We start from the raw sequence: 24,162 nt of genomic DNA, 5'->3' as shown, positions 1-24,162 counted from the left end.
TCACTACCTAGCTATGGGAACATGGACAGGTTACTTACTTAGTCCCTCTGTGCCTTAGTGTCTTCACCTTTAAGGTGGGAATATGTTAGTACCTACATCGTAGGGTGGTTGTGAAGATTAAATGAATGAAGGTATGTAAAGTACTTAGAAAAGTACCTGGCACTTCGTGAGTACCCACTAAAGGTTAGCAATTGTTCCTGCTGTTGTTATTAACTATATGATCTTGGTCAGTTTACTTGACCTGCAACTTGCAGTGCTAACTCTCTGGTCCAAATCATAGACATGTCTGAACTGTACTGTTGTTAAGAGTTTCCTAACCAGTCTCTCTGCTCCCACTTAAAAAAATTTACATATATATGTATTTTATATATATATATGTATAATAGTTTTATTGAATACCATACAATATAAAAACACATACATATATAAAAATATATGTATATTATATATAATATATAATAGCATTATTGAATATCATACTATTCCTCCATTTCTACTTTCCTTTTGCATTTCTATTATCTTATTTTCTACAAACAGATTAATCTTTTAAAAAACAAATTGTGACACACCCCTGATCAAAACCTTCTACTTGATCTTAATCCTATCAAATTCACACTATTTACTACGGCTTACAAGACCCTACATGATCTGGTCCTTCCTCTCCTTTCCAACTTCACCTTGTAACATACTCCACCTTGTTCATTTAAATCAGCCACGTAGACTTTCTTTTCTTTCTTTGAAAATGTGAAGCTTATTTCCATTTTCACTTTAGGGTTTTTGCCAGAGCTCTTCGCTCTGCCTGGGAAGTTCTCCCAGATCTTCCTCAGGGCTGACTCCTTTGGGCATTCAGGTGTCAACTTATGTCACTTCCACAGGAAAGCTTTTCCTCATAATCTATAGGAGTCCTCAATCATTCCCTAGCATAGTGCTTCTCAGTCTTCAGTGTGCATATGAAACACCTATGTTTTTTTTTTTGTTTTTTTGTTTTTTTGTTTTTTTGCGGTATGCGGGCCTCTCACTGTTGTGGCCTCTCCCATTGCGGAGCACAGGCTCCGGACGCACAGGCTCAGCGGCCATGGCTCACGGGCCCAGCCGCTCCGCGGCATGTGGGATCCTCCCGGACCAGGGCACGAACCCGCGTCCCCTGCATCGGCAGGCGGACTCTCAACCACTGCGCCACCTGGGAAGCCCAACACCTATGTATTTTGTTAAAAATGCAAATTTTGATTCAGATCCCTAGGGTAGGGCCTGAGATTCTGTACTTCTGTTGAGCTCCCTGGGGATGCCATGCTGTTGGTCAGAGGTCCTAGGATATCACTCTGTTTTATTTTCACCAGCATACTGATTATTATGTGATCTGTTGTTGCTCTTTATTTATTTTTTTGTCTCTCTTCCCCCTGACTGGAGGGAAGGCTCCATAAGGAAAAAAATTTGTTTTTAATTGTTGTTTCACCAGTGGCATGAATAGTGCCTGAGCTATAGTTGGTTCTCAAGAAACCTGAGTGAATGAATCAATGAACAGATTTATCCATGGATTTTTTTTTAATTATTATTTTTTTAACATCTTTATTGGAGTATAATTGCTTCACAATGGTGTGTTAGTTTCTGCTTTACAACAAAGTGAATCAGCCATATGCATACATATATCCCCATATCTCCTCCCTCTTGCGTCTCCCTCCCACCCTCCCTATCTCATCCCTCTAGGTGGTCACAAAGCACCGCACAGAGCTGATCTCCCTGTGCTATTCGGCTGCTTCCCACTAGCTATCTGTTTTACATTTGGTAGTATATATAAGTCCATATCCATGGATTTTTAAGTTATTTGTATAATAGGATTATTGTGAGGAGTAAAACAAGTAATTATGTTAAGTTACTTAACCTAGTCCCTGGCACACAGTAGGTGTTCAATAAATGTGAGCTGCTATTAATAGAATTTCCTTCTAAAACTATTTTGACAATTATTTTTAAAACAGTGGTTCTTAATCAGTTTTTGTTCACTTGTTTGAAAATCTGAAGGAATCTGTAGTATATTTAGAGATCTTACCTCAGAAGAAATGCACGAACATACACACATACACACACACAATTCTCTTTTAATTTCAGAGGGCTCTCAGACCATCCCCCCTATTCCCTGCCAGTTGACTTGTCATGGACCCCAAGTCAAGACCTTGTTTAAAAAAAACAACCTACGTGTATATAACAATTCTTGTTAGGGCTGTTAGTGACAATTTGCCTTTTTCTAATTTCTTTTATAATTGTTGCTGTTGAGTTGCCTCTTCTTTCTGTTATAGGTTACCATGTGCCATTAAGAAGAGCATAAATGTGGTTTATTATATTACTTATTATTTTTTTAAAATTATTTATTTATTTATTTGGCTGTGCCGGGTCTTAGCTGTGGCACACAGGATCTTCGTTGCAGCGTGTGAGATCTTTTAGTTGTGGCATGCAGGATCTTAGTTGCAGCATGTGGGATCTAGTTCCCTGAACAGGGATTGAACCTGGGCCCCCTGCATTGGGAGCAAGGAGTCTTAACTACTGGACCATCAGAGAAGTCCCTATTATATTACTTATTAATGCCATGAGATTGTTTAAATGGAACATATTAGCATAGACTGTAAGACTGCAGAACTTCAGAAGAATTTTTTTGTTCTAAACCTCTGTCTTCAGATGAAAAATTAAATATTGGGGGAAATCGCTTCTTCCCCTGCCGATAGCACCCCCACAAACAGACAAACATGGTGTATATCCCTGAAACTTGCCAACCTAACTGTAAGAAGCGTGCCAAGCATTAAACCCACAGAGTGACACAGGACAAGAAGGGCAAGGACTCTCTGAATGCCCAGGGAAAGCGGTCTTATGACAGGAAGCAGACTAAGCTGCTTTTCTGGAAAAAAGGCTAAAACTACAAATGGAGATTGTGCTGAGGCTTGAATGCATTGAGCCTAGAAAGTGCTGCAGAGTTAGAGAGTGCTGACTGTTAAGACCAGCAAGCATTTTGAACTGGGAGGAGATAAGAGAAAGGGCTAAGTACTCCAGTTCTAATCTTCATCTTTTGTTTTATTGTGAAGACAATAAAATCTGGAGGTTATGTTCACTTCAAAAAAAAAGTTGAAGCAGGGGGAATTGAAGTAATAACAAATACACTCAGAGCCTGGGGAAACTCATTTATTTTCCTTGGGGAGAAAAATTGAAGTAATTGTTAAAATACTGTCTAGAAAGTTATAATAGATTATTCAGATGCTAAGACATCATGATATTGACTAAATCTTATAACAAGTGGGCTGTGGAGTATAGTGGGATCTTCCTTAAACTTCGTTTAGGAGAAAGTAGTGAAATAAGGTACAAAATTGAGGTGTTAGAACAGCGCAGACTTTTTGTGCCTCTAAAATCTTCCACTTATGTTTGTAGATTAGTTTGTGGATCTTCAGAATGGCATTTTCCCACTGTCCATTTGGAGTACAATAAGACAAATTAATACAAATCAAAATAATATGTCAGCAGCATCACATAATTTGTGTACACTGATGCAGTAACAGATTTAATTCAGTGCAGCTTTTGAGAAGTCTTTTGTGATTCAATTTATACAGCTGCTGTCCAGGCCTAAGCTGGCCAATCTCTCAGCCTTGAGAGTCTTGCCTGACTGATTCTGTCTTTCGTTTTCTTTTTTAAAAGACTGATATTTTTTAGAGCAGTTTAGGTTCACAGCAAAATTCAGAGGAAGGTACAGAGATTTCCCATATACCTCCTGCCCCCCACATGTCCCCTGTTATCAATACTCCCCAATTTTCAACATCCCATACCAGAGAGGTACATTTGTTACAGTCGATGAACCTACATTGACACAGCATCATCATCCAAAGTCCATAGTTTACAATGGGGTTCTTGGTGTAGTACATTCTATGAATATGGACAAATGTACAATAACACATATGCACATTATAGTATATTTTAGGGTATTTTCACTACCCTAAAAATCCTCTGTGCTCTGCCTAGTCCCACCTTCTTCCTACCTACTCCCTCTGTTTACTACTGATCTTTTCACTGTCAATAGTTTTGCCTTTTCCAGAATGTCATATAATTAGAATATAGGACCTTACAGTATGTAGCTTTTTCAAATTGGTCTTTCACTTAGTTATGTGCGTTTAAGTTTTTTCCACGTGTTTTCATGGTTTGATAGACTCATTTCTTTTTAGTGCTGAATAATATTCCATTGTCTGGATGTACCGGTTTATTTATCCATTCTCCTACTGAAGGACATCTTTGTTGCTTCCAAGTTTTGACAATTATGAATAAAGCTGCTGTAAATATGTGTGTGCAGGTTTTTTTGTGGACATAAATTTCCAGCTTCTTTGGGTAAATACCAAGGATAATGATTGTTGGATTGTATGGTAAGAGTATGTTTAGTTTTTTAAGAAGCTGCCAAACTGTCTTCTAAAGTGGCTGTACCATTTTGCATGCTCACCAGGAAAGAGAGGTCCTATTATTCCACATACTGGGCAGCATTTGTCAGTGTTCTGGATTTTGGCCATTCTAATAAGTGTGTAGTGGTATCTAATTTTTTTTTTTTTGGCCACGTCACATAGCTTGCATTCCCTGACCAGGGATTGAACCTGGGCCCTGCAGTGAAAGTGCCAAGTCCTAACCGCTGACCACCAGGGAATTCCTTCTCATTGTTCTTTTAATTTGCATTTCCCTGGTGACATATGATGTGGAGATCTTTTCATATGCTTCTTTGTCATCTGTATATCTTCTTTGGTGTGGTTTCTGTTAAAGTCTTTGGCCCAGTTTTTTGTTTTTTTTTTTTTTTTTATTTTAGTTTTAGTTTTGGCTGCGTTGGGTCTTTGTTGCTGCGTGTGGGATTTCTTTAGTTGCAGCAAGCAGGGGCTACTGTTCGTTGCGGTGCGCGGGCTTCTCATTGCAGTGGCTTCTCTTGTTGTGGAGCACGGGCTCTAGGCGCGTGGGCTTCAGTAGTTGTGGCTCGTGGGCTGAGTTGCGGCTCGCAGGCTCTAGAGCACAGGTTCAGTAGTTGTGGCGCACGGGCTTAGTTGCTCCGTGGCATGTGGGATCTTCCCAGAGCAGGGCTCAAACCTGTGTCCCCTGCATTGGCAGGTGGATTCTTAACCACTGCGCCACCAGGGAAGTCCCATTTGGCCCAGTTTTTAATCAGATTGTTTGTTTTCTTGTTGTGAGTTTTTAGAGTTCTTTGTGTATTTTGGATGATAGTCCTTTATGAGATGGGTCTTTTGCAAATATTTTCTCCCAGTCTGTGGTTTGTCTTTTGAGATCATGGCATTGTCTTTTGCAGAACTGAAGTTTTTAATTTAATGAAGTCTAGCTTATCAATGATTTCTTTCATGGATTGTGCCTTCGGTGTTGTATCTAAAAAGTCAAAGCTATACCCAAGCTCATCTAGGTTTCTCCTATGTCTTCTGTATTTCTCCCATGTTATCTTCTAGGAATTTTATAGTTTTTTCTTTTACGTTTAGATCTATGATGCATTTTGAGTTAATTTTTGTGCAGGGTTTAAGGTCTGTGTCTAGATTCATTTTTTTTGCATGTGTTTGTCCAGTTGTCCCAGCATCATTTGTTGAAAAGACTTATCTTTGCTCCATTGTATTGCCCTTGCTCCTTTGTCAAAGATCAATTGGCTGTATTTATGTGGGCCTATTTCTGGACTCTATTATGTTCCATTGATCTATTTGTCTATTCTTTTGGCAATACCACACTGTCATGATTATTGTAGCTTTATAGTAGGTCTTAAAGTTGGGTAGTGTCAGTCCTCCAATTTTGTTTTTCTCCTTCAGTATTGTGTTGGTTATTCTGAGTCTTTTGCTTCTTCATTTAAACTTGAGAATTATTTTGTCAGTATCCACAAAATAACTTGCTAGGATTTTAATTGGGATTCCTTTGAATCTATAGATCAAGTTGGGAAGAACTGACATTTTGACAATATTGAGTCTTCCTATACGTGAACATGGAATATCTCTCCATTTTTAAGTTCTTTGATTTTGTTCATCAGAGTTTTGTAGTTTTGTTCATATAGATCTTGTACATATTTTGTTAGATTTATACCGAAGTATTTCATTTTTGGGGGGTGCTAACGTAAATGATATTGTGTTTTTTAAATAAATATTTATTTATTGATTGATTGATTTTGGTTGTGCCAGGTCTTAGTTGCAGCATGCAGGATCCTTTGTTGTGACATGTGGGATCTTTAGTTGTGGCATGCGAGCTCATAGTTGTGGCATGCAGGCTTCTTAGTTGCAGCATGCGGACTTCTTAGTTGCGGCATGCAGACTCTTAGTTGTGGCATGTGGACTTCTTAGTTGTGGCATGTGGACTTCTTAGTTGCGGCATGTGCACTCTTAGTTGCGGCATGCATGCAGGATCTAGTTTCCCTACAAGGGATCGAACCTGGGCCTCCTGTATTGGGAGCATGGAGTCTTACCCACTGGACCATCAGGGAAGTCCTGGTATTGTGTTTTTAATTTCACATTCCACTTGTTCATTGCAGGCATATATGAAAGCAGTTGACTTTTGTATATTAACCTTGTATCCTTACTATAATTACTTGTTAGTCCCAGGAGTTATTTTTTTTTTTTTTTTTTTTTTTTTTTTCTTTTTGCGGTATGCGGGCCTCTCACTGTTGTGGCCTCTCCCGTTGCGGAGCACAGGCTCCGGACGCGCAGGCCCAGCGGCCATGGCTCACGGGCCCAGCCGCTCCGCGGCATATGGGATCCTCCCAGACCAGGGCACGAACCCGTATCCCCTGCATCGGCAGGCGGACTCTCAACCACTGCGCCACCAGGGAGGCCCCAGGAGTTATTTTATTGATTTTTTTGTATTTTCTGTTTAGATGACCATGTCATTTGGGAACAGACCATTTTATATCTTCCTTCTCAATCTGTATACCTTTTATTTCCTTTTCTTGTCTTATGGATTTATCTAGTACTATGTTGATAAGGAGTGAGGAGAGGGGACATCCTTGCCTTGTTCTTGATCTTAGTGGGAAACATCTAGTTTCTTACCATTAAGTATGGTGTTCACTGTAGGTTTTTTGTAGGTATTCTTTATCAAGATGAGGAAGTTCCCTCTATTCCTAGTTTACTGAGAGTTTTTATCATAAATGTGTATAAGTTTTTGTCAGATGCTTTTTCTGCATTTATTGATCTGATCATGTGATTTTTCTTCTTTAGTCTGTTGATGTGATGGATTACGTTAATTCATTTTAAAATGTTGAACCAGGGACTTCCCTGGTGGTCCAGTGGTTAAGACTTCATGCTTCCACTGTAGAGGGCATGGATTCGATCCCTGGTCAGGGAACTAAGATCCTGCATGCCACGCAGCACAGCCAAAAAAAAAGGAAAAAAGAAAAAAGGTAGAACAAGCCTTGCATTCCTGGGATAATGCTCACTTGTTTATAGTGTGTAACTCTTTTTATACATTGTTGGATTTGATTTGGTAGTATTTTGTTAGGGATTTTTGCATCTGTGTTCACGAGAGATATTGGTGTAGTTTTCTTTTCTTGTAATGTCTTTGTCTTATTTTGGTATTAGGATAATGCTGGCCTCACAGAATGAGTTAGGAAGTATTCCTTCTGCTTCTAATCCTCTGAAAGAGGTTGTAGAGAATTAGTATAATTCTTTAAATGTTTGGTAGAATTCACCAGTGAACCCATCTGTGCTTGATGCTTTCTATTTTGGAAGACTATTAATTATTGATTCAGTTTCTTTAATAGATGCAGACCTATTTAGATTGTCTGTTTCTTCTTGTGTGAATTTTGGCTGATTGTGTCTTTCAAGGAATTTCAAGGAATTTGTCCATTTCACCTATTCCTTTATTTATGGGTTGAGTCGTTCATAGTATTCCTTTATTATCCTTTTAATGTCCATGGGATCTATAGTGATATCCCTCTTTCATTTCTGCTATTAGCGATTTGTGTCCTCTCTCCTTTTTCCTTGTTAGCCTGGCTAGAGGCTTATCAATTTTATTGATCTTTTCAAAGAGCCAGTGTTTGGTTTCATTGATTTTCTCTGTTGATTTCCTGTTTTCAATTCCACTGATTTCTGCTCTTATTTCTTTTCTTCTGCTTACTTTGGATTTAATGTTCTCTTTCTAGTTTCTTAAGGTGGAAACTTAGATGATTGATTTTAGATCTTTCTTCTTTCTAATATATGCATTCATTGCTATAAATTTCCCTTTAATCACTGCTTTTGATGCATCCCACAAATTTTGATAAATTGTGCTTCCATTTTCATTTGACTCGAATAATTTTTACATTTATCTTGAGGTTTCTTCATTGACCCATATGTTATTTAGAAGTGTGTTGTTTAGTCTCTGAATATTTTATTTTATTTTTAAATTAAAAAAAATTTTTTTCTGGCTGCGTTGGGTCTTCATTGCCACGCGTGGGCTTTCTCTAGTTGTGGCGAGCAGGGGCTACTCTTCGTTGAGGTGTGCAGGCTTCTCATTGCGGTGGCTTCTCTTGTTGCAGAGCACGGCCTCTAAGGCGTGCTGGCTTCAGTAGTTGTGGCTTGCAGGCTCTAGAGTGCAGGCTCAGTAGTTGTGGCGCACAGACTTAGTTGCTGTGTGGCACATGGGATCTTCCTGGACCAGGGATTGAACCTGTGTCCTCTGCATTGGCAGGCGGATTCTTTTTCTTTTTTTCTTTTTTTTTTTTTTTGCGGTACACGGGCCGCTCACTGCTGTGGCCTCTTCTGCTGTGGAGCACAGGCTCCCGAAGTGCAGGCTCAGCGGCCATGGCTCACGGGCCCAGCCGCTCTGCGGCATGTGGGATCCTCCTGGACTGGGGCACGAACCCGTGTCCCCTGCATCGGCAGGCGGACTCTCAATCACTGCACCACCAGGGAAGCCCAGCAGGCGGATTCTTAACCACTGTGCCACCAGTGAAGTCCCATAGTTTCTGCATCTTTTAGAATTTTCCATTTATCTTTCTGTTATTTATTTCTAGTTTAATTCCATTGTGGTCTGATGGCAGACATTGTATGATTTCTGTTCTTTTTTTTTTTTTTTTTTTTTTTTCAGTACGCGGGCCTCTCACTGTTGTGGCTTCTCCTGCCATGGAGCACAGGCTCCGGACGCGCAGGCTCAGCGGCCATGGCTCACAGGCCCAGCCGCTCCGCGGCACGTGGGATCCTCCCGGACCGGGGCACGAACCCACATCCCCTGCATCGGCAGGTGGACTCTCAACCACTGCGCCACCAGGGAAGCCCTGATTTCTATTCTTTTAACTTTGGTAAGGTGTGTTCTATGGCCCAGAATGTGATCTATCATGGTGAATGTTCTGTGTGAGCTTGAGAATAATGTGTATTGTGCTGTCGTTGGGTGAATTATTCTACAGATGTCAAGTTTAGCCAGTTGATTAATGGTGTTGTTGAGTTCAACTAAGTCCTTACTGATTTTCTGCCTACTGGATCTGTCCATTTCTGCTAGAGGGGTACTGAAGTCTCCAAGTATGATAGTGGATTCATCTATTTTTCCTTACAGTTCTATCAATTTTTACCTCATGTAGTTTAACTTGATGGTCTGTTGTTAGGTGCATATACATTAACGATTGTTATGTCTTCTGGGAGAATCAACTCTTTTATCTTTATGTAACGTCCTTCAGTATCTCTGATAACTTTCCTTGCTTTGAGGTCTGGTCTGTCTGTAATTAATATAGCTACTCTTGCTTTCTTTTGATTAGTGTTAGCATGGTGTATTTTTTTCCATCCATTTTTAAAAAATATCTTTATTGGATTATAATTGCTTTACAATGTTGTGTTAGTTTCTGCTCTATCCATCCATTTACTCTTCATATGTATGTGTCTTTGAATTTAAAGTGAGTTTATTTTAGTCAACCTGTAATTGAGTCTTGGGTTTTGATCCACTCTGACAATCTTTTAATTGGTTCATTTACACCAATCACTTTCTTTTCAATCTTGGGGGCAGCAGTTTGTCCTGTGTCCTTCCTTCTCTTATGGATCTGAGAAGATACATTGATTTTTCAGCTTTTTACTTGTTGTTGGTATAGAATGGAAACTTACAAGCTTCTTATATGCAGGACTAGATAACCCATGATTCTCTTTTTATGTCTGCTGATTGCCTGAAGTGATGCCTCATCTTCAGTGTAACTTGGTTTTCTTTTTTGAGAAATGTGAATGAAGTATAAACTACTCAATAAAGATGTTGGATTAGTAAAAATAAAAGTGGAAGTAAAGGACTTTAAGCCTCTTCAAAGCCAGATCCCAACAGAAACAATGTACTTTGCCCACAGTCCTGATGGTTCCTATGAATAACTTTAAAAATTAGATATTTTATAATTGTAAACAGGAATATGAAGACTGAGGAATAGCTACTGGATTTGGCAACAACAGGCATTGGGTAGGGACTTCCCTGGTAGTCCAGAGGTTAAGAATCTGCCTTCCAATGCAGGGGACGCGGGTTCTATCCCTGGTCGAGGGACTAGGATCCCCCATGCCACAGGGCAACTAAGCCTGCACGCCACAGTTAGCTGGTGCACTGCAACTACAGAGCCCACATGCTGCAACTGCTGAGCCCATGCACTCTGGAGCCCATGCGCTACAACTAGAGAGCCTGTGGGCTCTGGAGCTCACATGCCACAACTAGAGAGAAGCCCACATGCCGCAACGAAAGATCCTGCATGCCTCAATGAAGATCCTGCATGCTGCAGCTAAGACCCGACGCAGCCAAAAATAAATAATAAAAAAATAAATAATAAATATTAAAAAAAAAAGGCATTGGGTGAACTTGGCAGAAGTCATCTCAGTAGAAGCTTGATTATAGTGGGTTGAGAAATGAGCAGGATGTGGGGGGCAGCCAGAAAAAGTAAAGTCAACTCTTTCAAGTGGTTTGGCTATAAAGGGAAGGAGGGAGAGCAGGTGTCAAGTCAAGGAGGTTGTTTGTTGTTGTTGTTATTATTTTAAGAGGAGAGGGTTGAGCTGATATGAAAAAAACTAGTAGAGAGGGGAAGGGAGATGATATAGTACAGAGGTGATTAATGAAGAGAATGACATCTCTGAAAATGTAAGAAGGGAGGGGATTCAAGAAATATTTAATAAGCAACAATCATGTCAGGCACTGTTGCCCTCAAAGAGCATATGTTCTGATGGGGACAGAAAACAAAAAGGTAAATAAGTATCATATAAGGCATTTAGTATAACTAAATCTAGTGGTTCTTTAGATATAAATAATAAAAATATATGTGTATAAAATACCAGAGCATATCTTGCATAGAAAGATCCTTTTTTTCTTACTATTTCATATTTTTACTAATTAGTTATTACTTCATGAAACTTGTTTTTCAGTTATGTATATTTGTGTGTATATTGGGTCATGATTTTTTTTCCAAAAAATTGAAATCCACTGATTAGGGGATGAGTGAAGGCATTAATAGCCCTTGATGGAATGAGAAATAGCTCTTAAGCTGTAACTGCGGAAAGAAAAGAAAATGGGGTAGATACAGGTGAGTTTGGAAATCTGGTGGTAGGGAGCTGAGGGTGGGTTGAGATTTGTGGAGGGGAAATTAGGCTGGCAGAGGGTTGGTTGGAGGAGGAGGCTATCCAGTTGGGACCCTGTGTGAACAAAGGCATGGCTATGAAATGAAAGAATGGAAAATGTTTGAGATATGGTGAGCAATCCAGTTTGACTAGAAGGCAACCCACATTATTGAATCTACCTTTGTATTTTCCATTCTACCCCGCTTCCTAACATTTCTGCTGTTGCCATCCTAATTTGGACCTGTATTAGTCCCACTTAGAATAGTTTCATCACCAGTTTCTCTGTACCCAAATTCATTTTACTTGCTATTTCCAGTTGATCTTGATTCGTTACTGCTGCAATTTTTTTGTTCTTCCACCCGCACTTAAAACGAGTCAACTTTGATACTCCCTATTACCCATTACATGTGGTGGTACTCAGTCATTTCTTGTATCGAAAAAATAGATGCATTTTGGAGAGTAGAGGGGGAGTAGTCTGAAAATGCAGGCTGCGCCCCTATTACAGATTCCTTGAACCTCAGAATGAGGACACTATCTGTGTTGGGTATCCCCAAGACTACCCCCAGGTTTGGTGATTTACTAGGAAGACTCAGAGGACTCAGCATATGGTTATACTCACAGCTACGATTTATTACTGTGAAAGGATACAGAGCACAAGTAGCAAAGGGAAAATGCGTGTGGGACAACGTTCAGAGAAAATTAGGCACAAGCTTACAAGCCTCTTCTTCCAGGAGAGTCGAACAGAACATGCTTAATTCTTCCAGCAACTTACTGTGACAACAGGTGTGAAATGTTGTCTATTAGGGAAGCTCATTATAGGCTTAATGCCTAGAGTTGAGCCGTGGTTACGAAGGCACCCTCTGCCTAGCATATGCCAAAATTACAGACTTCTAGAAGGAAACTAGGTGTTCAGCATAAATCATGTTGTTTGTATACGATACAAACATTTAGGCACAGTGAGTCACTCTTACCATTTCTGGGAATGATGGGAACCCAAGTTCCAAGTCAAGGGCCCATTTTTGCAAGCAGGCATTGCTAAGGACGGTAGTCTCAGGCCTGCTGTGTTAACTCTTTTCTGCACACTATTCTTACTTGATGTGATCCTATAAGGTGGGGAAGTGGCCTTAGGGGCTGCTTTGGAAATGGGGTGGTATGGGCTTGGGAATGAGGGAAATGTGAAGAGGTCAGGACTTTGTTACCCCCTGTTCTTTTCTCTTAAATAAATTTGGGATCCGATGGAAAGTTTTGTATAGAAAAAGGTGCTGCTGTTAAAATTGCATTTGAAAACCACTCCTTTAGGGACTTCCCTGGTGGCCCAGTGGCTAAGACTCTGTGCTCCCAGTGCAGGGGGTCTGGGTTCAATCCCTGGTCAGGGAACTAGATCCCACATGCTGCAATTAAGAGTTCACATGCCGCAACTAAAGATCCCGCGTGCTGCAACTAAGACCTGGCACAGCCAAAAAAAAAAAAAAAAAACCGTTTCCCTTAAAAAAAAAAAGAAAAGAAAACCACGCCTTTAAACAATGAGATGAGTTTTAAGCAAAATATTGATAAAATCACATTGAGATTTTAGCAAGATCATCCCTGTAGTTGATGGAAGATATTTTTAGAGATTATGGTGTGGTTGTGGTAAATGTGAGGCAGGAGGCGATCAGAGGCAGGGAGGCCAAGCCAGAGACAATAAGAGGCCCAGCTGGAGTGGTTGTGTGAAGAGGGGAGGAGGGAATGGATTAGAGAGTATTTAGGATGTAAAATTGAGTAGCACTGATGATTGATTGGCTGAGGACCTGGTTGAGGACTGGGGAAAGGGTTTGTGGGATGGAGGAGAAGGAAATTAGCATTATCTTATGTTTCTTACTTGGTTGATTCCAGGGAGTGGAAAAGAGCATTTTCCCTGGTTGTGAGACTCTCAAATCCTCCAACACTAATGGATGTCTGTCAATTCATTTCTGGCACTATCTACCTGGAGGTAGCATCAGATCCCCCAAGTTAAAGGGCCAATCCCACAAAAGTGGCCCCACTTCAGAGGCCAGCTGCAAATGGGCTGCCCAAGCTACCCACACTTCCACATGTCTGACTACAAATTTAGGCGGTTGATACTTAGCTAAATTTGATAATTTACTAGTAATGGTCATGGAACTCAGAAAAAACACTTTACTTATGTTTATCAGTTTATTATAAAGGGTACATAGAACTCAGGAACAGACAAATGGAACAGATGCACAGGGCAAGGGATGAGAGCAGGGCTGTGGAGCTTCCGTGCCCTCTCTGGGTATGTCACCTTCCTGGCACCTTGATGTTTTCACCATCTTGGAAGCTCTCCATATCTTATTGTTCAAGAGTGTTTATAGAAGCATGTAAACATATAATTTTTTAAAATTACTTAAATAATTTATTTTTGGCTGAGTTGGCTCTTTGTTGCTGCGCGCAGGCTTTCTCTAGTTGTGGCGAGCGGGGGCTACTCTTTGTTGCGGTGCATGGGCTTCCCACTGCGGTGGCTTCTCTTGTTGCAGAACATGAGCTCTAGGCGTGAGGGCTTCACTAGTTGTGGCACGCATGCTTAATAGTTGTGGCTCATGGGTTCTAGAGCACAGGCTCAGTAGTTGTGGCGCATGGGCTTTGTTGCTCTGCAGCGTGTGGGATCTTCCCGGACCAGGGCTTGAACCCGTGTCCCCTTCGTTGGCAGGCAGATTCTTAACCACTGCGCTGCCAGGGAAGCCCTATAATTTTTAAAAGCTAACTTGTAAAACAGCATCTATAGCCCAAAGTTTCCCTTTTTCCTATGAAACCTTTATTGAAGTACAATTTATATACAAATAACATTCATTGATTTTAGGTGAACAATTCAATGTGTTATGACAAATGTATACAGTCATGTAACCACCATCATAATCATGATATAGAATATCTCCATCACCCCTAAAATTTGCTCCTACCCCTTTGCTACCAATCCCATAACCCTATTCCTGGGTTCTAGAAACCACTGATTTGCTTTCTTTCACTAGAAAAGTTTTCCTTTTTCTAGAACTTTGTATACTGTAATCATATAAAATTAAATTTTGCTTCTGGCTTTTTTCAATTAGCGTAATACTTTTAAGATTCATCTATATTGTTATATTTATCAGTAATTTTAATCTTTTTACTTCTGAGTAATATTCCATTGTGTGGATATACCATCGTTAACCCATTCATCAATTGATGGACATTTGGGTTCATTCCAGCTGTTAAATATTATAAATAAAGCTGCTGCTTTGAGTATTCAAATACAAAAAAAAATTATTTATAGAATTTAATCTCCAGCCTCCCCTGCCCTCCCAGGTTGGTGGGTGGGGCTGAAAGTTCCAACTTTCTAAACACTTGGTCTTTCTGGGGACCAGCTGTGTCCTGAGGTTATCTTGGGGCCCTACCCTGAGTTCATTAGCATATGTGGGATGGAAAGAGGCTCATTATGATAAACAGAAAACACTCTATCACTTAGGAAATTCCAAGGGTTTTTTTTTTTTTTTTGCGGTATGCGGGCCTCTCACTGTTGTGGCCTCCCCCGTTGCGGAGCACAGGCTCCGGATGCGCAGGCCCAGCGGCCATGGCTCACGGGCCCAGCCGCTCCGCGGCATATGGGATCCTCCCAGACCGGGGCACGAACCCGTATCCCCTGCATCGGCAGGCGGACTCTCAACCACTGCGCCACCAGGGAGGCCCCCAAGGGTTTTATGAGCTCTGTACTAGGGACTGTGGACCAAGGGCAAATATGTTTCTTATACCACTCTGGTAGACACCTCAAATTGCTGGAAACCTTTATGGAACTCTCAACCTATGCCTCCAGCTTCAACATGAACCCAAGCCTTGTTCTTGGTCCTATGAGGCCTAGGGTTCCAGGAGACCCTTAGTCCGGTTCTCTTTTGCAGGCTGTAAGCCCCCTGTATTAGTTAGGGTACAATTTAGGCCTCCGTAACAAAGAGACCCTAAAATACACTGCTTGAAAAGCAAGATAGACATTTATTTTACATAAAAATCCAGGCAGGTGGTCCAGAGCTAGTTTGGCAGCTCAGCATTGTTAGGGAACTTTGCTCTGCTTTGCTCAGCATTCTGTGCGCCTCTCCTTGCCAGGTTGGCTCTTCCAGCTGCAGTCATGGCACTTTCTTTCCAGTCAGAGGGAGGGAAGGGAAGGGGAGGAGTGGGATTCGCCCTTTCCCTTTAAGTGCTCCAGAGCGGAGCTGCACACATTTCAGCTTACATCCCATTGTTCACATGACCATCCTGGCTGCCAGAGAGGCCAGGATATGGAATATTTCACTCGGCAGCCTTGCACCCAGCTAAAACCTTTATTCAGAAAAAGGGAGAGCAGTTATTAGAGGATAGCTCTGCCTTATCCCCAACAGTCATGGTATATTTAAGGATTTTTTTCCCCCTTTTTTAGAAAATGATAGAAATAATGTTGTGACTGTTAATTTTTTTCCTAAATTAAGTAGTTTTCATATTATTGAAATAAAGAAAACATGGTCTTCAATGAAACAGGAGAAACAATGGCAAAATACCCTTGTAAAATCTTTGTCTAAAAATGTGCCAGTTTGCTGCTCACTGAACCTGCCCCAGATAAGGAATAGAGTTATAACTGGACCTTACCACAATCAGTTTTCTTCCCCAAGAAGCTAAAAAAAGGATTAACACACCTCCCTGCTTTGAAACAGACACTCTGTTGTGTCTCAAGTCTTTGTGTTCCACCTAAAGGTGATGGAAAAGGGAAGGAGTCTCGCAAGCAGTGGGCTGAATTCAGTGTGGTGACATCTGGATGCTGTGTTGTTTTAGACAGTGAATAAAGAGGCAGTAGAAAACCCTTTGTGACTAGTGTCTAAGTCTCTGTCTTCGCACTGAAGAACCAGATTTAGGCCTAATGCAAAGAAAGGTACCACCCCTGCTGTGAGGAAGGATGTGGTGAACCCAGGTGGCTCATTCATTGGAGTGGAGGCAAAGCAGACATTCCATTCTTCCTGGAAGGGGGGTTGTAGTGATAGCTTATGAGTTTGGGGTTTATTAAACGGAGACATTTATAAATATATTTATGTTACAAAATGTGTTTTATATTATTATTTTCATCAAAGTGATATTTACAACAACTGCTCAAATATAATTATAACTGGTTAAAAGTTTTAATGTGGCCATTAAGAAATAATGTAGAGGGGCTTCCCTGGTGGCACAGTGGTTGAGAGTCCGCCTGCCGATGCAGGGGATACGGGTTCGTGCCCCGGTCTGGGAAGATCCCACATGCCACGGAGCGGCTGGGCCCGTGAGCCATGGCCGCTGAGCCTGTGCGTCCGGAGTCTGTGCTGTGCAACGGGAGAGGCCACAACAGTGAGAGGCCCGCGTACCACAAAAAAAAAAAAAAAAAAAAAAGCAATAATACAGAACACTATGAAATATCTTCATTTCAGAAAGTCTAAAATTTTATATATATTTTTGTTTATAGCCTATACAGTGCAGACAGCCAAGAGTATGTCTCCAACTTCTGCTACAGAGGTTTATTCAAAAGCTTTAGCTGTTTGCCATGGACCACTGGACCACTATGACTTTCTGATCAAAGCTCGTGAGCTAAAGGACGATGAACATCAAAGAAGAGTCATACGGTGTTTGCAGGAATTACATGAGGACCTTAAAGGCTACAGTATAGAGGCAGAAGGCCTTTTTTCTAAGGTAAGGTTTGTGTGACATTAAAGATTGAACAGTTAAAAATGTAAGCATTTTAAAAATGGATTAAATGCAGTTGGGTAAAATGATGAAAGAGCTTGAAAATTTCCTACCAGTTCCTTTAAACAAGCTCTGTTGGATCCCCATTTCTGACCTCTTGATGTTTCATAGCTTTCTTTCACCTTCAGGGGGATTCAAATAGCTTCATATTGAGGCGTTAAAAAAAAAAAACCTAAATACCAGTCAAAGTGAAAACTTGTGTGCATTTCAAAGCTTCTCCCTCCCTCTAGGTTAGGCCTGGCCTAGGATCAGCAGCAGAGAAGAGGGAGTGACTTGTTCTTCTCTCTCTTCTCCTTTCTCTGCTAGCTTGGCTTCTCTAGGGTCGGAATGAGGGGGATAGAAGATTAGAGTGAAACAGCAGAGTCTTAAGTGACCAGCTAAGGGCCTTTTGTGTGGTAGATGCTGACATGCTAGCTTTCTGTGAGGGGCACTGGGTGGATTCTTTAGGACTCCCATGAGGACCTCCCTGCTGCTCCACTCTGTGACTGGCCTCTTAGGACTCTTAACGGAGCACCTCACACCACTACGTGGGGCTGAGACGGCCTTGCCCTTGCACTTAGCCTTCTTAGGGGGGTTCTTTCAGGACAGCACTAACTAGGTCACCTTTATGGTGTCTACTTAGGCCATGGGAAGTATAACATCTCATTTCTCCAACCCCTTCTGCATGGGCAGCTTCAGTCAGTCTCCTGCCCTTGGACTTCTGCAGATATAAGAAGCAAGCACCAGTGTCTGTCTTTGTCCTGTGCACCCCAATACTCTTGGGGACACGTGTCAAGTTATTCCATGAATTCTTTCACACCCTGCTTTGGTAGCTGTCTGTAGATTTTCTCACCTAAATGAGTATCCAGTCCATTTTTTCCTTAATGCTAATCTCCTTGGATGTTTCTCTTGGGGACCCCCTGCACTTGGCATGAGGTTCATCTGGGGGAAATGCCACAGAATTCTTTACCCAGCTAACAACTTTCTGCCTTGATTACTTTGGTTTTAGGGCTGTTTTTTGTTTGTTTGTTTGTTTGTTTGTTTTTTGTGGTACGCGGGCCTCTCACTGTTGTGGCCTCTCCCATTGCGGAGCACAGGCTCTGGACGCGCAGGCTCGGCAGCCATGGCTCACGGGCCCAGCTGCTCCGCGGCATGTGGTATCTTCCCGGACCGGGGCCCGAACCCGTGTCCCCTGCATCGGCAGCGGACTCTCAACCACTGCGCCACCAGGGAAGCCCTAGGGCTGTTTTTTGACTTTTTTTTTTTTCCTCTTTTTAAGTAATTCCTGCATGGATACAATTAGTGCCTCTCTTTAGCGTGTAGGGGGACCTGTCTCCCCTTGTCCTCAGCTTTGAGTTTTTGCTGAAATTCTGAGACACCAGGAAAACTCCCATTCCTTATCCTGCTGTAGAAGCCATTGTCATCAGTGGTGTCATCCTCAAATCGTGAGGGGTATTAATAGTTATAAGAGTTAGAATATTGTTCAACCTAAGAAACTACTTTTCCTTTAACTGACTGACCAAACCTCCTCCCCCCACCCCGCTACACAAATATTCTTTTATTATAAGATCTTTATAAGAAAGGTATTGTATAACAATATGTTAGTAGAACTTTATTTAAAAACTCTACTGAAAGTAATTTTACGTTTTAAAAAGCACTTCAGAATGTAATGAAACAGTTTTATTTTTATATAAGAAAAAGGCTGCCATTGTGTTAATGTCTTTTGGTTAAAAGGAATAGAGAATTATTTAGGTTTGAGAGAGAAATGGAGATGTAGAATAAGATTACATAAGAAAATAGCAATGAAGAGTATCTCCATCGCTCAGCCAGGCCTCACAGAGCCTGTGCCAGCTTTCAGCAGTATCAGCGGCTCTGAAAGCTTTGATGACTTGTAGTAGGAGGTACCCATTGATTCTCCAGAACCCTGCCATTCACATAACCTGCTTACTCTTTGTTCCTTTTCCCCATGCCCTTACCCGCTTCTGTTCATTCTACCAGCTTCTCAGTTCTTTTCCTGTATCCGTGGTTTAAATTCCTGAGTAAAAATCTGACAGTCCACCCAAACACTTCATCCCTGTTTGGGCAGAGCTTTCACACCAGTTATCCAGAGGCTGCTAGTCCACACAAAGATTGGATCTCTGTATAAGGTGCCATCCAGGGCTCCCGTGAGCAGGGCGGTTTCCCTCAGAAGTAGACTGTGAGTGTGGGAGCCAGAGTGTGTTAGCTAATCCAGAACAATGGTTATGGGAAATAATGATGAATTATCCCTTTTGATGGCCAACCTTTTCTCTTTTTCCTGTGTTTCCAAAAGTTGATGGGTGAGTCAAGAAGCAAAAAGTTTGGAAAATACAGATTGCTTAGGTACTGCATACCTAATTATAGTTTGCAATACCGGAGGTCTTCCAAATAAAATAACAACTTTGTTACGTGTCATAGCCAGGAAACAAGATGTTTTACTTACCAGATTTTTTTTTGTTATCTGAAAGTTAAATTTCTGTCATGACTGTTGTATCTTATTCCCTTTCTAGCCCTCTCCCTTTTGGAAATACAGTCCTTTTCCTCCTGCCCACTCTGTATCATCCCTAGGGCTCATCTTACAGGGGTTGGTGAACTTCCATTCCTTAATAAAATATTCCTTAAATTAACTTATCTGGTTGCCAATTCAACAACCTGGTTTTTTTCTTTAAAATTATTATTTGGCTCTTCTTAAGGGTATTTTCCCATACTTCCACCTTTGATTTATAAATTGGCTATGCTGGATTTGCCTAGTAAATAGATAGCTATTTAGCAGTAAGTAAATGCAGTACTTTCTATCTAGCGGCCCTGGTTTTATTGGGTAATTCTTATGTAAGGAGGAAATTTGACAAGTCAGGTAGTTTCACACGTGTCTAATGAAAGCTTATATTTGTTAAATCCCAATGCATATGTGAATGAATGTTTAGTAAATGGATTGACATCTCTTTATGATAGTATTTGTCCTGTAGTTTCTTAAGCCCACCAAATCATTGTTTTTCAATGTTTTTCAAACATTGAAAAAGGTCCAAATATCAAATGTAATTTGAATAAAACATATATGAAAGCTTTAGTTTTGAAGATTCTAAAGGTGCCACAGACCTACTTCTTCTAAAAATAAAGACTGATATGATGGGCTTCCCTGGTGGCGCAGTGGTTGAGAGTCCGCCTGCCGATTCAGGGGACACGGGTTCGTGCCCTGGCCCAGGAAGATCCCACATACCGTGGAGTGGCTGGGCCCGTGAGCCATGGCCGCTGAGCCTGCGCATCCGGAGCCTGTGCTGCGCAATGGGAGAGGCCACAACAGTTGAGAGGCCCACGTACCACAAAAAAAAAAAAAAAAAAAAGACTGATATGCTGATTATCAGAGAAGGAAGCTTTGGACTGTTAGGTTTTCCAGCAGTAGAACTTTGTTAGTATGTAGAGTTCTTGATTTTGGTAAATAGGGTTTATAATTTCATGGACATTTGATTTTTCCCCCAGCTTTATTGAGATATTATTGACAGATAACTTATGTAAGTTTAAGGTGTGCAATGTGATGATTTGATACCTGTATACATTGCAAAATGATTACCATAATAAAGTTAGTTAACACCTATATCCTGTTTCTCTTTGTGGTAAAAACATTTAAGATCTACTCTTTTAATGACTTTCAAGTATATAATACTGTATTATTAATTATAGTCACCATGATTCCCAGAACTTATTCATATTATAGCTCAGAGTTTGTACCCTTTGACCAGTATTTCACCATTTCCCCTACCCCACAGCCCATGGTAACCACCATCCTATGAATTACGCTTTTTTAAAATTCTGCGTGTAAGTGAGAACATACAGTATTGTCTTTGTCTGACTTATTTCAGTTAGCATATATGGGCATTTGATTTTGTTTTTGATGCAGATGTTTAAATATTCATTTTGGTGGACTTGTTAAAAAAAATTGTACTCCTAAGAAACTTTCTGTAAGGGTAAGCCATAATGTTAGAATAAAATGCATCTTCTTCACAAAATGCCAGAATTATTAGTCAGTGAGAAAAAATTGGTGGCAGACTATTAGGCTGCTTTCACCTACCTACATAAAAATGTTTTCTCTAGTAAAAATTTGAAAAAGTTATGAGCCGATGACTATGCTATATGAGCAACAAACTATGAAGAATAAGCATTTATGAACACTTTACTTTTGTTATCAAATAAAACATACAGCCAGGTTAATCTGACACATTTAATATATGCATAATTGTTATTGTGCTGTGAGGTAATTAGGCATAAATGGTAAGTAAGTAGTTCATGTAAATCAGTATAACTAGAATTAGTTTTACACAGCCAAATCAAGCATTTCTAGAGTCATGGAGGGAGAGAATTAAAGAGTGTGGAGCTACTCTGAAAATCTCTGTTTCCATTAATCAGGTGTATACAGGCAGCCAGGTTTTTTCATCTCTGGGGAGGAGAAACCATAGCCAGAGAGACCTGGGAATTGGGAAGAGGAGTCGGGAACAAAATTCCTTTTCCTTTTCTCCTGATCTTCACAAAATAATTTTGCTTTTCCCTGATGAGAAATTATTATTTCAAACTTCCTTTTACAACCTATGGTCTTTTATTTGGATACCTCTCCTCACTCTGCCAAGAACAATGCATATAGCAGGTAGAGACGACCTGCGCTGCCTTGAATCCAGCTAATCTAAGGTCTTGGTGCTTTCTGTGATCTGGCTTCTAGCATCTGGAGGCCATGAATAGGATACCTGGAATGCTGGGCTGTGGAATTTTCTCTCAGGAGATGCAGGAGGCCTATTATCTGGGTCCCTTCAGTTATTTATCCAAGACTAGGCAGTTTGCTGCCTTTTCCTCAGTTCCTCCCTTCTCTCCCCCAGCTAAGGAAGTGAGCACTTATACTCTCCGTTCCTCTTCTTAGAATTGGCATTTCCTATAGGTGAAGTAGGTTGAGCAATGTGATTTAGGTAAAGCCTCCCTGTTTCCTGGTAATTTATCCTTCAGAACATCATAAGCAACATTGAGTATGAAATAGACATCTATAGCTACAGCTTTATTAAAGACCAGAAATATTTTTAGATGAATATTTTCTTGTATCAAATTTTTATGAAAGCCGAAACAAAAGGTTACATCCTAACCCAATGACGACATTATTTGTAAGGAAGTGAGTCAAACTGCATTGTTTTTTGAGAACTAACACATGCCAACGGCTCATTTAAAGTCTGAAATTTGAGAGAGTGTAATGGTCCTGCTTCAGTCTCCAGAATAATTAACAAACGTATCCAATTACATTTTAAGTTTTGTCATGGTTCTGAAGGTAAAATTATGCCATCAATGTACATGAGAATGTCTTTTTTTTTGAGTTTTTTCTTCCAGTTTTATTTAGATATATTTGATATATAGCACTGTATAATTAAGGTATAGAGCATACTGATCTGACTTACATGCATCATGAAATGATTACCACATAAGTCCAGTGAATATCCATCATCTCCTGTAGATACAAAATAAAAGAGAAAGAAAAAAATACTTTTTTCTTGTGATGAGAACTCTTAGGATTCACTCTCCTAACAACTTTCACATATAACATGCATGAGTGTTAATTATATTAATCATGTTGTACATTACATCCCTGTTATTTATCTTATAACTAGAAGTTTGTACTTTTTGACCACCTTCATCCAGTTCTCCCCCCGCCACTTGCCAGATGAGAATGACTTTTATAAATTCCTTAAAATAAATTTAAAGAAAAGGGGTATAGCCCTATTTTATAATGTCTGAGATAGGAATTTTATCTGTCATTGTCTGCCAAAACTGACTACTTTGGTTATGGCAGCAGAATTATGTAGGCCATAACTAGGCATTAGAGCCACGGAATCTATGCTGAGATTTTGGTCAGGTTTCTAGATCAGGGGTTGGCAAATATTTTCTGTAAAGGACCATGTAGGAAATCTTTTAGGGTTAGGGGGGCATATGATCTCTGTCACAGCTATTCAGTTCTGCCATTGTAGTCAGAGTAGCCATGGATAGTTAAAAAATAAATGTATTCTGATAAATATTTATTTAGAAAAACAGATATTGGACTGGATTTAGCCTATAGGCCATAATTTGCCGACCCCTGCTGTAGATGGATGACTGCTTCCTGACTAGATTTGAGGGCTGATGGGAGACCATTAATAGTATTCAGGGCTCTCTTGGAACTGTACTTAGTCTAGCTTTCCAATCTGATTTTCCATTACTTCCCTTTATGTATACCTGCCTCTAGTCAACAGAACTATTCACTGATTTATTATATAGACAAACAGACAAATGGAACAAAACAGAAAGTCTAGAACATACATGGAGACTTGATGTACCATTGAGTTGACACTGAAAATCAGTGGGAAAAAGATGGTCTAGTCAGTAAACAGGGATGAGACAATTGATGATCTTTGTGAAAAGTAAAATAAAATTAGGTACCTACCTCTCTGAACATAAACATAAATTCCATAGAGTCAGTGTTCTAAGTTTAAAGTGAAATTTTAAAACTTCTTGAAGAAAATATAGAGGATTATCTTTGTGAACCTGGGGAAAGGAAGACTCTCTTATACAAGATATGAAAGTTTAAATTATAAAGGTAAAGTTGGAAACACTTGACTCTACTAAAATTTAAAACTTCTAGTCAACAGTAAGCACCATAGAAAGGTGAAAAGGCAGACCACAGACTGGGAGAAAATATTTGCATCAAAAATAATTGACTAATAGATTGACTATAATAATTGACTATATATATCTAGAATATATAAAGAACTCCTACCAAAAATAGAAAAAAAATCAAACAACTTAGTAGAAAAATGGACAAAGAAGAGTCTGTTTTGGGGTGATAACTAGCAGATGCCACAAAAATAGATAAGTAAATCAGAACATATTTTTAAAATGGAAT

At 40.2% G+C, this 24,162-nt stretch overlaps 1 protein-coding gene across 4 annotated transcripts in view; it reads left to right on the top strand.

The window, feature by feature from the left end:
- The window catches only part of AFG1L (AFG1 like ATPase), a 229,655-nt gene that overhangs the window by 48,725 nt on the left and 156,768 nt on the right, over positions 1–24,162 (top strand). For 2 of the 4 annotated variants that reach the window (XM_082633942.1, XM_082633941.1), the window contains exon 2: positions 16,984–17,207. In XM_082633942.1, coding sequence (XP_082490068.1) covers positions 17,010–17,207 — 198 coding nt within the window. In that variant the 5' untranslated portion in view covers positions 16,984–17,009. Of the gene's footprint in view, positions 1–8,989; positions 9,257–16,983; positions 17,208–24,162 lie in introns of those variants that run through there. The other 2 variants (XM_082633940.1, XM_082633943.1) reach the window with 2 other exon arrangements.

Source organism: Mesoplodon mirus (assembly GCF_964341445.2).
Source record: "Mesoplodon mirus genome assembly, chromosome: 10".
NCBI classification, from domain to species: Eukaryota; Metazoa; Chordata; class Mammalia; order Artiodactyla; family Ziphiidae; genus Mesoplodon; species Mesoplodon mirus.
Note: the sequence above shows the minus strand (reverse complement) of the source record. Positions and strands in the feature narration are given on the sequence as shown.